This window comes from Zeugodacus cucurbitae, chromosome 3, assembly GCF_028554725.1.
Source record: "Zeugodacus cucurbitae isolate PBARC_wt_2022May chromosome 3, idZeuCucr1.2, whole genome shotgun sequence".
Taxonomy (NCBI): domain Eukaryota; kingdom Metazoa; phylum Arthropoda; class Insecta; order Diptera; family Tephritidae; genus Zeugodacus; species Zeugodacus cucurbitae.
The window spans coordinates 73,552,066-73,568,853 of record NC_071668.1 but is presented as its reverse complement, the minus strand read 5'-3'; the positions used below and the strand labels follow the sequence as shown (position 1 = coordinate 73,568,853).

At 32.3% G+C, this 16,788-nt stretch overlaps 2 protein-coding genes across 4 annotated transcripts in view; one reads left to right on the top strand and one right to left on the bottom strand.

The window, feature by feature from the left end:
* LOC105217698 (uncharacterized) overlaps positions 1 to 16,330 on the bottom strand; it is a 97,691-nt gene extending 81,361 nt beyond the window's left edge. The window contains exons 1-2 of one of the 3 annotated variants that reach the window (XM_054227991.1): positions 16,001 to 16,330; positions 11,231 to 11,510 (exon numbers count right to left, since the gene is read on the bottom strand). In XM_054227991.1, coding sequence (XP_054083966.1) covers positions 11,231 to 11,297 — 67 coding nt within the window. In that variant the 5' untranslated portion in view covers positions 11,298 to 11,510; positions 16,001 to 16,330. The remainder of the gene's footprint in view (positions 1 to 11,230; positions 11,511 to 16,000) is intronic. The other 2 variants (XM_054227990.1, XM_054227989.1) reach the window with 2 other exon arrangements.
* Positions 1 to 16,788, top strand: part of LOC105215938 (uncharacterized) — a 276,247-nt gene that overhangs the window by 117,830 nt on the left and 141,629 nt on the right. The gene's annotated exons all lie outside the window — the stretch shown is intronic.

Below are 16,788 nucleotides of genomic sequence, written 5' to 3'. Positions count from 1 at the left end.
ATATTTATACTTGTTAAGTGTTCGTTCTTAGGTGTGGTTGTACGAGTATACTTATAGGTTACTGAGTGAACATTTTTCTCCACTGATATTACTTCACATCCTTGTAAGCGCCAGAAAATATGCGCAACGAGATAAGTTTAGTACATGTTTGCGTTGTTCCAGGTTTTTATTTTATTGAAATGTGTTAGTGTGTAATATTATATGTGAGGTAATTTTGAAACTCTAAAGAATAAAGAAAAAACTTATACTAAAATTATGATGAATATTCCTACGGAGAATTGATAATTCTCAAGAAATACAAGCAAGTGCTTGCAAACATGCAATATACTTTCAATATAATCTATTTATAATAAGTAGTATTCAACTAAAAAATAAATAAAAATTTTCAGATCCCGAAATTCGGGATTATAGTAAAATATTTTCGGGATTAAGAAAAAATTTATTTAAATATTTTTTAATGACTCGGGATCCCGAAACATGCAATATTGCAGCTATTAAATAGCAAACTGTTGTAAAGAAAATATGTCACCATTAGTCTTCATTAAAATAAGAAATTCAGTTTGCTTTTCTCTACTATTTTTCAATAAAATAGCATTGATATAGTTAATGACATAGTCCATGCTGATAATCGCTGAATCTAATCACAATAAAGATTTTAAGAATAAATTTTGAACTCAACCATACCATGAACCTAGTCTTTCAGTGCTTTCCAAACGCTGTCTGGCTCTTAAGCGTGATTTTCACATTGAAATAACATAGTACCCACATACTAGCTAATAAAAGAAAAAATTAAATATTTTCAAATATTTTTTTATATATCCATGCTTTCTTCCTTAGTTTTCCAACAAAGAAAAATATACCACAGCACAAAAACCAATCAGGCAACAATAGTATGACATTATGAAAAATGATGTCATCGTTATCAAATAGCGGACGTACTACATGAATATGAAACATTATAAATATGTATGTATGTGTTGATTAAAATGATAATGTTACACGGCTACAGTCAAAATTTATTTCCACAACGATTTATTACTTTTTATGATTCGCCACGGTTAGCTGAGACTGCTGACAAAGTAATCACGCTTTGGCACTAACAAAGGCACTTGAAGAAATGCCACAAGAAGACTAAGTTAACTGTATAAGAAAATAGCTGTGTTTGTGTGCCTGAAGATAGCTTAATAAAGTCACTGCGCTAACCGCAAAAACCGCGCAATTCCGCGCTATTAAATGCTTGCCAATACGTCATCGTTTCCTGTTTTTCTTTTCTTCCTGCGAAAATATAAATTTTCGCTGAGTTTTCAATGTCGCAAGGAAGTGGCTACAGTGTCTACAGTGTCGTGGCAAGTGATATGTAAAATCATTTGATTAATGTAATATTTTTTTCGCAATCTGCGGCTTAATATTACCACTTCGTTGACTAACAACGACAACCATAACAACAACAACAGCAGTATTTGTGTGTTGTCGCTTATCGACAGTCTTGTACTCTTGTACTTTGACTTTGGTTGGCGGGAGAAATCATGTCAACGTTGCGAATTTTTTTCGCGTTTACCACCACAGTAATCATAACAAAATTGTTGAATTGGCATGCTGGGTCTGTAGGAAGTTTTTTACGTGAGTTATTCGTCATATGTAATTCAATATTCTACTGTACAAACTACTTTTGGAATGTTTAAAGAGAATCGAGGATATTTTATAATAACCAGTATTTATAAAGAATATTTTTTGTAAAATATTTTTCTATATAAAAATAAAATATGGTAATAATTTTTTTTTTTAATATTTTGTTGCATAGTGAAACCCTTCTTTCATACTTTACCAGCAAACGAATATATTTTCCAACCTAAATTTCTTATTGCCTTAGCTCTATTGCCACCTTGTACAAAATCTCTCTGACAATAATTTTCCTACATGGCATGTAGGGTGTATTTTTATACAGACGACTGTAGTTTCTGTACAATTTTTATTCTGTCGCCTTTTGGCGCCAATCTTAGTGCTGCTTGGTGCCACGGAAATGATAAGTAATATCAACTTGAAACACACTCGTGGCAATCTTTTCAGTCTAAGAACATTAGCGTGTGGAACATTTTGCAAAGATTTTGTGAAATGTAGATATCATTTCCGTTATTTTTCAAGGTAATGGAGTTGATGTGCTTTATATTATTTACTACAGAGTGGTGTTATAATACATTTATTTTTAAATTGAATTTACTATTCTGTAAGTCATTGATAACACCTGCTGCTGTTCGAGGAAGAAATTTTCAAAGATTGTCACTCTCTTTTAGAATTGAACAGAAGGTCGAACTTCAAGCACAATTTAAATCGATTTGAAAGATTGCATGTTTTATCAATGTTTAGCATATATGCAAAAATAATATATTTCTTTTAATTTAATTTTAGAAATTATTAATTTTTAAGCACAAAAAATTACTTCCAAACCAAAATTAAGAACACGCTCTCTTTGACACACTCTTTTTGTTGTCGAAGTTCTATATCACCTGAATAAAGAGGTGTCCTAAAATTACAAAAAATTTAAGTAGGCTTGGCTGAAACGTCTAAATGTTGAATGAAAATATCTCATAATCTACGAAAACTATGTCAACTAAGCCCTGAGACAGCTGAACCTCAATGGAAACCATCAATAACTTGCTCATCAAGCAGACAAACGTGGTCTGAGTGGAACCAGAACCGCACATGCCGCCTGTTTAAACTTAAAAGGAATGACATAAGAATCCTAGTATGGGTGTTAACAGGTCATTGTCTGATTGAGAGACATGCAGGCTGGGGATACCTTTCAATGATTATTGCAGAAGCTACAAAGAAGTAGAAGAAGAAGACAGTATAATACACCATCTATGCGGATGTAACCGGCAACTATCGGACGCGGTTTCCTCAAACTATGTGAATTATATCATTTTATCCTTTTACCTAACTTAACCTATGTCCTGAGAAATCTCTATTCCAGAACAAGAAAGTGGTAGATCGTGTATGACCACGCTTGCTTTCCAAAGATTTCTATGACAAGTCCGCTTTCTGAGTTATATTTGTAATAAATACCGTCAGCAATAACAAAGTTAACAAGATAAATACAAATAATGATCCAGACATGTGGCAACACTGACACAAAAATTATCTAAATCGATAGTTAAATTATAAATTTGAGGTTATCGATCATTACTGTTGGTTTTTTTACATACTATATACTATAGTATATCGGTAAATCAATATGTATGTAGAATAATCCGCCATCGGGCAGAGGATTCTACGGTTTTCCGGGACCCATTGGCGATCCGACTAAAGAAAAACACAACACTCGTGAATTGTAACGATCTAATTCACACTTTATTCGTTCAATCAAAAACACTTTAGTGCCATTGGCAAAGTTAAGATAATATATAAAAGTACGCGGTACAAGAGCAAGTGACACTATTCTATGTACATATGTAAGTAAGTAATCTTAGAAATTATGATGGCCGCCGGTTACAATTCACTATTCGAACTATTATATCGAAATTCGAACAAGTGGTTGCCATCTGTTATGCTACGACTTTAATTGTAACTTATAACTCTACTTAGAATCCCACATGTATGTCTATATGTCTTAATAATTTTTTTTTACTTCCTTAGACAAAATAATAGTTTAGTGCGATATAATCATTGGCCCTGATAACCTCAATGAAATGATTTTCGTCCCTTCAGTAGCCTTTATACCATATATTTATATCAATATATATATGAAACATCTCAATCATATTTTGTGAGTTAATTTCTCACAAAGTGAAGACAAGTATTGTTAGGCTTAATATAGATCATATACCGAATATAATGATTTCAAAAAATTTTTAACTTCAAATTTTGAATACTTAGTCCTTGGCCTTAGGACATGACATGACAAGACAGGACAAGAGAGGGCTTGACAAGACAAGACAAGACAAGACAAGATAAAACATGACATGACATGACAAGGTAACACAAGACAAGACAGGAAAGAGAGGACATGACAAGACAACGCAAGACAAGACAGGAAAGAGGGGGGCATGACAAGACATGACAAGACAAGACAGGACAAGACATGACATGTATTGACATGATAAGACAACACAAGACAAGACAAAACAAGATCAAATGTAGGGTAGATCAAGTGGTAGATCACCGCAACTGCTGAGAGTCTCACTTAGACAGCTTCGACTGTCCTTAGTGATACCCAAATGCTCCTGACGCATCGCGAAGACCCTTGTGAAATACATATACATATATCCGCGATTATAAAGTTCTTAAGGCGTCTAATGTCGATTCCAGTCGCTTCACTGGGTTCGCCTAAGATGTTAACCTTAGACTGGCGAAGGCTGGATATTAAAGGAGGAAGTCTGATTTTAGTATTGAACACTAATTTTATAAGAGACCTTTTATTCTTAAAGATATGCAATCAAATCGAAATACTTTACTCGCTTTAAATCCATACAATTTGTGAGTGTATCTAATGTTCGATTGCTTCCTTAAACTTAAAATTTCTTCAACTAGTTTTTATTACTTATTTCCTGTACAACAACATACCAAAAGAGATATTTTATATTTTCGTGGGTGTTGGCAAGTCATTCGCAGTCGCACTTACAATCGCTAAGCACTTGAAACATGCGCATAAAGCATACATACATAGATACATATGTGTTGAATCTATTCTGACGACAAATCCCCCAACTTGCGTTGGTTGTAAGCACGACTCGCATTCGGAAAGTTGCACACCCCTGTTGCACTACAAATGACATAAATAAAGCATGAGACATCATAAAAAGTTCGCTGAGTTGTTATAGTTGTAAATCTATGCACTCGAGTGTAGCGGTATTAGCCACTTGCACACATGTAACTAGGTATGTGGCAACGCTTGTTGCATGCAACATGCATTTACAGTTAGTTATATGCATGTAGTGAACAAGTAAATTGCAAAATCATTGCGTGTTGTTGTTGTTGCCACGCGCTGCATACGTGTAAAGGTTGCAACACTATGTGGCACTGCTTTATGTATGCCACAGCGTGTATTATTGTTGCCACTAGTCGCTGCTGTTGCTGGATTAAGCGGATGTTGCATTAACACTTAAGTAACTTTTCGCATAAATAGCTTACAAATCTGCTAACGGCACATCTAACGGTGTATGTATGCTCGATATTGGCTTTTGCTGTCGCTGTTGTTGCTATATCATGTTCTGTTAACGGTATTCAGGGACATATTGTGTGCGCTCGTGTACTGGATAGCTCTCATTGATGACAATTTGCAAAAGCTTCGCTGCATTTAAATTGAAAATAAAATTGCCAGCAGCTGATGTTGCTTTTTATTGAAATTAGTTTGCTGTTAATTTATTCGTGTGAGTGTGAGTGTGGGTGTGTGTATGCATACTGACGCAGGAGGTGCTAGGTGCGTGCAGATTTCTAATAAACTGCGTGCATGTGTGTGCCATAAAGTAGGTCACTGGTTTGGATAACGATGTAGGCACGTTTTAAACTCATATTGTATTTTTATTTAATTTAAAAAAATATTTTAAAAAAAATTATTATTTTATATTAAGTGTTTTAATAAATTGAATATAAGTAAATAATTAAATAAAAAACCAAAAACAATTCAACAAAAAATTATTCAAAATTAATCACTTTAACATATTTTCTTATAAATTTTATATTTTTTTTACAATTTATATTTATTAATATAATTTTTTATTTGCTATATTATTTTTCTACAACAACAGAAAGGAATTGTGAAAATAAATTATGTAAATTTTTTTTAGTAAACAAAAATTATAAAAATATTTTTGGGTGTGTACCAAAATATTCCAAAAAAAAAATCCAAAAACAATAATTTTATATAAAAATTTTAAATTATTGAAAATATATTTTTTAAAAATAATTATTTTAAATTTTTTAGTAAATAGTTAAAACAGATTTTGGCAAAAAAATTTAGAAAATTTTCTTTAGCGGTAGTAGCAATTTTTTTTTAAATTCTCCATTTGTTATATTAACATATAAATTAAAGTTTTAATTAAAAAGAAATTCAAGTTTAAAAAATATGTTTTGTTTAAAATTTTAATATTAGTTTATTTTTTTTTTATACTCTCGCAACCTGTTGCACAGAGTATCATAGTTTTGTTCACATAACGGTTGTTTGTGTCACCAAGAAATATAAGAGTTAGATATGGGGTTATATATACATAAATGATCAGGATGACGAGTAGATTTGAAATCCGGATGTCTGTCCGTCCGTCCGTCCGTCTGTCCGTCTGTCCGTCTGTCCGTGCAAGCGATAACTTGAGTAAAAATTAAGATATCTTAATGAAACTTGGAACACATGTTCCTTGGCACCCTGAGGAAGTTGCTTTCGAAAATGGGCAAAATCGGTCCACAGCCACGCCCACAAAATGGAGGAAACCGAAAACATATACAGTGTCATAACTAAGCCACAAATAAAGTTATGAAAATGAAATTTGGAACATAGGATCTTATTAGGGAGGGGCACATTTGGATGTAATTTTTTTGGAAAAGTGGGCGTGACCCCGCCCCCAAATAGGTTTTTTGTATATAACTCGCAAACCAATAAAGCTATATAAGCCAAACTTTCTGCAGTCGTTTCTTTTAGCCATTTCCTTATACAGTCCAAAAATGAAAGAAATCGGATAATAACCACGCCCACCTCCCATACAAAAGTTAAATTACTAAAAGTGGGCTAACTCCCTAACGAAAAACGTCAGAAACACCAAATTTTACATAAGAAAAGGCAGAAGAAAGCTGCACTGAGATTTTTTTACAAAATGGAAAATGGGCGTGGCGTCGCCCACTTATGGGTCAAAAACCATATCTCAGGAACTACTCGACCGATTTCAATGAAATTCGGTACATAACACTTTCTTGACACCCTGATGACACGGGTGGAATATGGGCGAAATCGGTTCACAACTACGTCTACTTCCCATATAACCCAATTTTGAATTCCATCTGATTCGTTCACTTTATAATGTATTCATAAGGAACCAATGAAGCTAGCGGAATAAAACTTTACACAACTACTGTATTTGAGCTGTGACATCACTTGTGGAAAAATTGTCAAAATCGAACCCTGACTTTTCAAGGCCCCTGATATCAAACATGAAGAACTCAGTGCCTAAGGTTAATTTTTCACCGAAAATATAGGTAAATCCCTCAGATATTTTAATGTAATTCATTCCCTCTGAATTTTTTTCTTATAACAGTTTCTCTCTGTACCTGAAATGGTAAAAATTGGGTCATAACTTCCCCCAGATCCCATATACCTAATTATAAGTAATATTAAATTAAGTGAGCGTATAGTCTTCAATACGTTGTATCTTGGTGGTGAAAACGAGTGAAATCGGTTTAGGAATTACCTCAGTCCCCATATACTATTTATGATGAGTTTCGTTATTCTATTGAACTTTATGCCGAATATATGGGTCGAATTGTGTTGTCTTTATAAAATTACATCAATAAATTGCGAGAGTATAAAATGTTCGGTTACACCCGAACTTAGCCCTTCCTTACTTGTTTAATTATTGGTTTATAAAGTTGTATACCGCTTGGTTAGGGAATGCTTAGATACGCTTAAATATCTATGAACGTACTAGAGTACACCAAATCTGGGTGCCGGGACATAAAGGGATTGAAGGGAACGAGCTTGCGGACGAATTAGCTCGTACAGCAGCTGCAACTAAACTGATAGGTCCAGATCCTTTTTTTGCCAAGGTCCTAATACTATACGGGGGACAGAAGAAAATAGGGACAGAGAGTAGCATTGGCGTCCGCCAGGTTAAGGTTATAACACAAAAAGATTCAAGTGCTTAATAAACCTCACAAGAAACAAACTAAGGACAGTGGTGGGAATGTATACGGGCCACTCTAGGCTCAGGAAACATCTTTACAACCTGGGCTTGGTCTAATCGCCGACCTGCCGCTTCTGTGACATGGAGGCTGAAACTCCCCTACACCAACTATTAGTATGGGTAGCGGCGCTTCACAGGAGCAGGAGCAGTACTCTGGGACATAACATACCAACAGAGGGGCACATCGTCTGCCTTACTTTCAGTACCATCCTTGAATTTGTCAGGGTGCTAGGACTAATGAAGTCGTTGTAGCCTTAGAGAGGGACCACAGGTCGCAGTGCATTTCTCTATTTAATATTCTATTCTTCTTCTAATACTGTAAGGTCTTTTATTTTAAAACATTACTAACATATAAATTAAATAATAAATAAATAAAAAAAAATTTTTAGAAAATTTTTTTTAAATAAATATTAGCTACAAATTAATACATTACATTAGTAAGAAATAATTGTAATTAATATTGTCCAGTATATTTTTGTAATTATATTATTTTTTAACTTATTATTTTATAATTTTTAATAAAAAATATTTAGTTTAGAAAATTTTTGGGTTGATGATTAGTTTTTGATTTTTTTTAATATTTTTTTGTTAAAATTTTTTTTTTGTTAATAAAATATTCTTCATATACATTTCAAAGTTTAATTTTGAAATTGGAATGTTTTATTTTTTAAAAATCTACTCTGTTTCACAAGTTTACAAATTCAGGTCAATTTTTGGATCTGAGCAGATAAGAATGATTTTTAACTATATTTGATATGCTGAATTCGAATATGCATTTAATTTTTTAAGATTGATTCTAGTTTCCGAGTTCTCGCATGATAGCACCATTGTGCTGTTACAAGCACAGTAATTAAATACCGATTGAGGAAAATTCTCCCAATCATACAGGTACTGCTTGATAAGTCATTTCAACTGTAGCAGTGAAATAAAATAAGTGATTAGAGCATATACAAATGCAGAGACAGTGTTGCAAAGTTGATTCAAAGTGTTTTTGTTACGTTTGTGATAGTTATATGATTAAAAAAGTGGCAAAGTAATAACAAATGCGCTCAAAGATGCGTATCTGCACTACTTTGGTTTCAGAGTAGCAGACACTCATAAGTCATGGATACCGAAATTTATTTGTAACGCATGCAAAACAAAGCTGTATAAGTGGTCATTGAGAGAACGTGAGTACTTTTCCTTTTCAATGCCAGCGTTCTGGAGAGAACCTAAAAACCATGTAGATGATTGCTACTTTTGTTTGATGAAAATTAAGGGCATAAATGCAAAAAAATTTGCAAAAAATGAATATCCTGATGTATCATCAGTATCCAAGCCAGTTCCACGTACTGCTAATGATTCATTGCCAGTTTGTCCAAGTATAAGTGGAAACGTGCTGGAAACTTTAGCTCCATCACCCCCGAGTAATGATAGCGACTTTGTCATGGAAGAGACACATTTAATTTCACAAGATGAACTAAGCGATTTGATTCGTGATTTGAATTTGTCCAAACAAAAAGCAGAGTTGCTGGCATCACGGTTGCAGCAATGGAAATATCTAGACTCTCGAACACAAGTTACTGTATACAGAAACAGAAATCAGACACTTCGACCGTTCTTAAAAAAGAAGACAACATAAGTTGTAATGATATTAATGGTTTATTTAATGAAATGAATACACCGTACGATCGAAACGAATGGCGTTTATTCATTGTTGGTTCCAAATACAGCCTAAAAGCTAGGTAATTGGTATCTTAACTGGGATGCAATCTGGATTCACCAAATTTTGTTGCTTTTTATGCTTGTGAGATAGCCGCGCAACTGAACATCATTATGTGAGAAAAGAATGGCAAAGTCGTACTCAATATGAGCCTGGATAGCAAAACGTCTCCGCTGAACCACTTGTAAATCCACAAGACATTTTCCTGCCACCTCTTCTTCTTCTTCTTCTTGGGTGATACAAGTGACGAACAAGGAGAGCGGCTACACCAAAATATAGTCAACATTGAAAGAAGATACCAAGAATTTTGGGATGAAGACATGATGAGCGACTACTGTTGGACTCTAATACGTGAAACAGATACTAAACAATACAAAAGGCAAAGTTCCACCAAACTTCATTTCATAAAATGAATATTATTTGACAAAAATCATAAAAAATTAAATTCTTGATTATTTCAAAAACTAGAATCAATCTTAAAAAACGAAATGAAGATTCGGATTCAGTGTCATCAATTGTCATAGAAACCACTTTTGGTTGCCAGATCCAAAACCGTGTATACTATATACTAAATTATAATTTAGTTTTCTTCATCTAGTAATGATACATATAATAATTTGTAAATATTTGAAATAATTCTTTGAAACCGTAAAATTTTTAACTCACAAATATTTACTTTAATAATTTTATAATTATAAAATATTGCGTGTTCAATTTCTACTTCGCAAAAAGAATTTTGTATTAATACCGCACACACAACACGCTTGAATATTTAATTTCTTTAAAGCAAACATTTCTACACGTTGGCATAAAAAATTATCGCACACTGCAGCGCATTTAAATTATGCAATAAAACACTCATTTTATGTACTAAGCAACGCACACACACACACAATTCAACATGCACGAACATACTTACAAGCATAGTGGATCACATGTGAGAGAACGCGCACACACTAAGATATTTGTATTATGAAATTTTATAGCGCACTTGTAGGCGGCACTTTTATTGTGTCATAAAGTAATTAATTCGCAGACAAAGAAATATAAACAGTGAAAATATTTGCTTAAGCCAACACAGTGTCACAGAGCAACAGAGTGAAGTGCCACGCAAACAAAACTTGCACACACACATACATACTCGCAAAGGCTATAAATAACTTGTGTTAATGTATTGTGCATATGTGATTTTTGGGTACTTTCATGTGTGCGTGTGAATATTACTACACGTGTACAAGCTGTAAACTCAAGCTGGGCTAAAGCGCGTCGGTGCTTAAAATTACAAATTGCCACTTGCAGTTATTTAATTAAGTTAATCCCTAAATGTATGCTATGAGCTGCGGGCTTGACGACAGGCAAGTGCCGTGTAGATGAGCCAGACTAAGCAACGCCCGTTGCTCTGTATATGTGTGAGTGTGTGTGGCAAAATTTCGTGTAGTATGTGTGCGTGTTGGCTTGAGTTTTTGGAATGATGGAGCGAGCAGCGCATAAAAAATGGTAATTTAGTGTTAGCTAAAAGCAATAAGTAAAAGCTTTGCATTTTATTATGGGTGTGTACATAATTGTGCTGGTGAGTGGAAAATTTTATTTTCTGCATACACTTATGAAATTTGTTCGAGAAAAAGCGCGTAAAACTTTGTCTTACCATAAATGAGCTCGCGTTCGAAATTCGCTGTCGGCACGACAATTAGAAATACAACACCGCCACCCATTCGGTGTGAAATAAATAAATTTCCTTAGCGCTGTTTTTGTTGTTGCTTTTGTTTTGTTTGATTTATATGCGTGTGTATGTATGTGCCTGCTTCCTTGCTGCTTGTTGATAAACTGAAATTGCTATTAGCTCAGCTGCTGCTAGCATAAACAACAAGAGGCAATGAAAAAGTTGCACTTAGAATATCGCTTTGTGGATTAATTGTGATGAAGTGCTGCGAAAGTAGTTAAAATGTGATTAATTATTTATGTGCGTGTGGGAAATTGTTTTATACTCATATAAACAATATAAATTTAGAAACGAAAATAAAATTTTATATTAAATTTACCCAACACTTAAACTTTACAGTGCTTACTTGAAACATATACTGAAATCTGAAGAAATTTAAAATTTGAAACTCCAAAACTAAACTTAAAACTTAAAACTTGAAACTTGAAACTTGAAACTTAAAACTTAAAACTTAAAACTTAAAACTTAAAACTTAAAACTTAAAACTTAAAACTTAAAACTTAAAACTTAAAACTTAAAACTTAAAACTTAAAACTTAAAACTTAAAACTTAAAACTTAAAACTTAAAACTTAAAACTTAAAACTTAAAACTTAAAACTTAAAACTTAAAACTTAAAACTTAAAACTTAAAACTTAAAACTTAAAACTTAAAACTTAAAACTTAAAACTTAAAACTTAAAACTTAAAACTTAAAACTTAAAACTTAAAACTTAAAACTTAAAACTTAAAACTTAAAACTTAAAACTTAAAACTTAAAACTTAAAACTTAAAACTTAAAACTTAAAACTTAAAACTTAAAACTTAAAACTTAAAACTTAAAACTTAAAACTTAAAACTTAAAACTTAAACCTTAAACCTTAAAACTTAAAACTTAAAACTTAAAACTTAAAACTTAAAACTTAAAACTTAAAACTTAAAACTTAAAACTTAAAACTTAAAACTTAAAACTTAAAACTTAAAACTTAAAACTTAAAACTTAAAACTTAAAACTTAAAACTTAAAACTTAAAACTTAAAACTTAAAACTTAAAACTTAAAACTTAAAACTTAAAACTTAAAACTTAAAACTTAAAACTTAAAACTTAAAACTTAAAACTTAAAACTTAAAACTTAAAACTTAAAACTTAAAACTTAAAACTTAAAACTTAAAACTTAAAACTTAAAACTTAAAACTTAAAACTTAAAACTTAAAACTTAAAACTTAAAACTTAAAACTTAAAACTTAAAAACTTACAACTTACAACTTACAACTTAAAACTTAAAATTTGATATCAAAAATTTAGACTCTTTAAATTACGCTCTAAATTATACATTTTAAAGCAGTTTTAATTCCATATTCAGCATAAAGCTTTCGCTTTAGACTTGATTCTGATTTTGTTCTATTTGTGTTCCAATTCTTTCAACTACCTTATTATATAGCATCTAAATTAGCATATAAACATATGAACTGAAAAACTAAAAACTACTCAAGCGCATATCCAGATTTCCTAACCTCAATTCCAAAGTTAAGAAAGTCATTTACATAGTATGTATATTAGACAATTGATAATGCACCCACTGAGCCGCCCATTATGAAGTTTTGTTTGGCAACGGCAAAACAACGAATAAAGTACCAAAATAAATGTGCAATCGAGCGAAAGAAAAGTATACACGAGTATTTGCAAATTGGTGGCAGAAACAAAACGAATTTCGCGTAAACTTTGCTGTACTTTGCATACTTTAAGGCGCATTTGCAAATTTTCTTCCGACATATTCGTAAAAATGTCGTAAAACGAAACAAATGTTGCAAACTTATGCGGTCATACTACATATACATATACATATATAATGCATGTGCAACTTCATTGTTAAGTCGGCAACTTTCCACAACGAGAGCGCGCAACACCCGCATTGCAACACTGCGACAGAGCAATGCAAGGCAAAACCAAAGTGTTAACTTTTCGGGTAAACCTCATTAGGCGAATGACGTCAAAAGTTTGTCTTACTGACAGACATGCAGACTTTTGTATAATATACATATACCGTTATACCGTTAGGATCAGCAGCACATCCGTTGGGACAAGCGGGCGGCAAATTCCTACAACAATCCGTCTCTCAACTTTACTGTTATTTCATAGCCAGCTAAGCATTTGACTTGAGCTTGTGCAGCTGCCGTTACAGCTGTTACCGTTATATATGCACTTCTGTTGCAAGTTGCTCGTCTGCCAGCGCTTCAGTGCTGCAGCGCGTCAACAAATCTGCAAGGATGTGCAAATACTTGGAATTTCTACCGGATGCATTTCGAAGGCAGTTAGACAAATATGCAACATTTTGTGGCACAATGGGACAGTGAGTGTGTTGTAAAAAAATGTATATAAGACAGATAAGCCGAGCGACAGGAAACTCAGCAAGGCTAAGCGAATAACCGAAAGTGAAACAGACCAGCAGCGCAGCGTGTCGGAAGTGTGGGCGCAGCAGTTGACTCGTATTTTGTTTAGTTTGTTATTGTTGCCTGTGGTGCTGTTGCTGCTGGACAAATGTGGTTGGTTGTTTGCGTGTTTTGTGCTTAGATAAATGCCTGGAAGTGAAAGTTCGACCGAGTGAAGAATATGTGGTTCAAGTGAGAATTTGTTGCATCTTACCACGGGGCATATGCGAAGTGGAAAGCTCCAATGGCAAAGTTGTGCGCATATCTTATTTAGCTAATTCGTTGCACAAGTTGTTGCATGCCGCAATGCAAGTTATGCGTGTAACTTGAGGTGGTTAGCAGCTCGTTTCCACTTTGCTATTCTATTTCAACCGACACAACTTTTTGCATTGTGATGAATGAGGTCGGTGACTGGCACGTACTTTAAGTTACGCTGAAGTATGCTAGTTGTGCTTGGTATTCTTCAGTTGAAATTTACCTTGATAAGATCGCAACAGGTGAACTTAATTAAAGCTGTTTTGGAAAATTAGTTAGTTGTAATGTAAAGTTCAAAGTTGAAAAATTAAATGTTTAATGTTCAAAGCTAAAATTTTTCAGTTTTGCACTCACGACGAAACTTAACACTTTACTAAGGAAAGTTAAAATTAAATTCAATTTAAAAACCTTCTGATAAAATTTGTAACTCAAACTTCAGTGTACAATGTTTAAGACTCGAATAAAAAAAATTAAAAAAAAAAATTAAAAACTTACAACTTAAAGCTTAAAACCTAAAACCTAAAACTTAAAACTTGAGACTTGAAACTTAAGATTTGAAACATAAAACCTCAAACATACAACTTACAATTTCCAACTTACAACTTACAACTTACAACTTACAACTTTCAACTTTCAACTTACAATTTACAACTTACAATTTCCAACTTACAACTTACAACTTACAACTTACAACTTACAATTTACAACTTACAACTTACAACTTACAACTTACAATTTACAACTTACAATTTACAACTTTCAACTTACAACTTTCAACTTTCAACTTACAATTTACAACTTTCAACTTACAACTTACAACTTACGACTTACAACTTACGACTTCAAATTTTACGTAGCTTAAATCATAAACCTTAAACTTAAAACCAAACTAAATGTAATCAAGTTAACCTAAAGATTTAACACACAAAACACTTGAGAGATATTGCTTAAAATTTTACAAATTAAACTTAAAAATTTAATACTTTACGCTCTAAACTTTAAACTTAAAAATCAATAAAATTCAATTACATAATATAAAATAAATTTTTAAGCAAAAATATCACATGCATTTTCACTGTTTTTTGTATATTTAAAATCAAAGTTCAACACATTAATTCTAACTACTTTTGTGATTTAAATTAAAAATAGCGCACATATTTTAGAGATTCCTAAATGCATATATCTACTCATACATATCAACATAAACTAAAAAATTCCACAATAAATACCCTTTTTAATTGCGCGCTCTATTTGTTGTGCATACGAAAATTTCCCATTAGTCGGACAGGCAACTAATTTCCGCTTGACCCAAATACTTTAGGCGAACAGCTGGCTAATTAACATTTAATTACAATTAAAAAGGGCTTAGTAAATTGAAGGTCAGATTTTCGCAGCTGCTAAACAACGTTCGATGGAAAAATTAAATGGCGAACATATCAATTTTTTTCATAACAAAAAATCAAAATAAAATATATGCAATAAACAACAATGAATAAATTAAATATGCAAAATAAATACCATAAATATTTGATTATAATTTAAATACAAAATATAACGATTGCCACTTGACCTTCATGTAGGTTTATGGAAATGAAATGCCATAAGTGTGAAATATTTTCAATATAATGTATTTACATTTTTTGCTTTAACAATTATTGGTTTAGATAAGTATCTCAATTGAAAATTGCATAACAATTTAAGTAGTTTTAATCCTGTTTTTTTTTTATATATTTTTCCGACTTATTTTGGTTTAAAATGAAAACAGTTTTAAATTTTTTGCACTAGTGTCACTTACCAATGGTTTTTTCATATATTTTTTTAATTTTTTTCCTTAGTTATTATCATTACTGATTACTAATTGTGGCTTACATTATAATTAATTGATAACTTAATTGAGTAATAAATAGTGTTGAGTCAAAAAATAGTTTAAAAAGCTCTTTAAAAATTAAATTAAATTAAAGGGAATATTTTTTTATAATTTCCCAAAATATTATATTATTCTAAGTCCCTTTCATTAGCATTTCACCAACTTACTTTTCAATTACTAAACACCATAATTAATTTCCTTTTCTTTCCCAAATCATATTATTTGTTGAGACTTCACTTTCTCCACTTAATTATCAACAACTTTTCGTAATATTATTTTCACAATTTATTGTGCATTTTCAAAAAGACAAAAGCAAAGTGATTTCACTTTTTCCAGTGCAAGTTGGGAGTAGTACTTTCGCGGAATAACAAAGAAATTATTATTTTCAATTATTGCGCGCACTCAAATTCTCTTAACTTTTCGCTATTCGCAGCCACGCACATTTTCACAATGAAACTGAAAACTGTACTGAATTGTGGCTGCAGCAGCCGAAAATGCAAACACGGCGCAACTGATGCATTTGCAACAGACGTAAAAATAAAAAAAATTATATAAGTATAAATACACCAAAAGAGCGCAGAAGTAGACAAATAGCGCTGCATTGATAGCAGCAAAGCGGATTCAAATATAAATTTTTTTCTCATTTTCCTTCTCAGCTGCAGCATGCACCAATAATTCCACAGCAAATAATAAGCGTGTTTCGCTGCTTTTCTGTGGCTCTAATAAGACTAATTAATATATTTATGTGAAAAGTTGTAAGCTCTTGCGAAATGCGCTAATAAAAATATGAAAATTGTGGCAAGTAGTATAGTGCATAGTACTTCAACTTGCACTATATTTTTGTCGGTAAAGAGAGCAGTGTAGATAGTTGAAATGCTGTAAATTGTAGCGGGGATGTTGAACCAAGTAGTGAGAGAGGCACGTGATAATATGCTCTACATTGTTGCAAGTCATT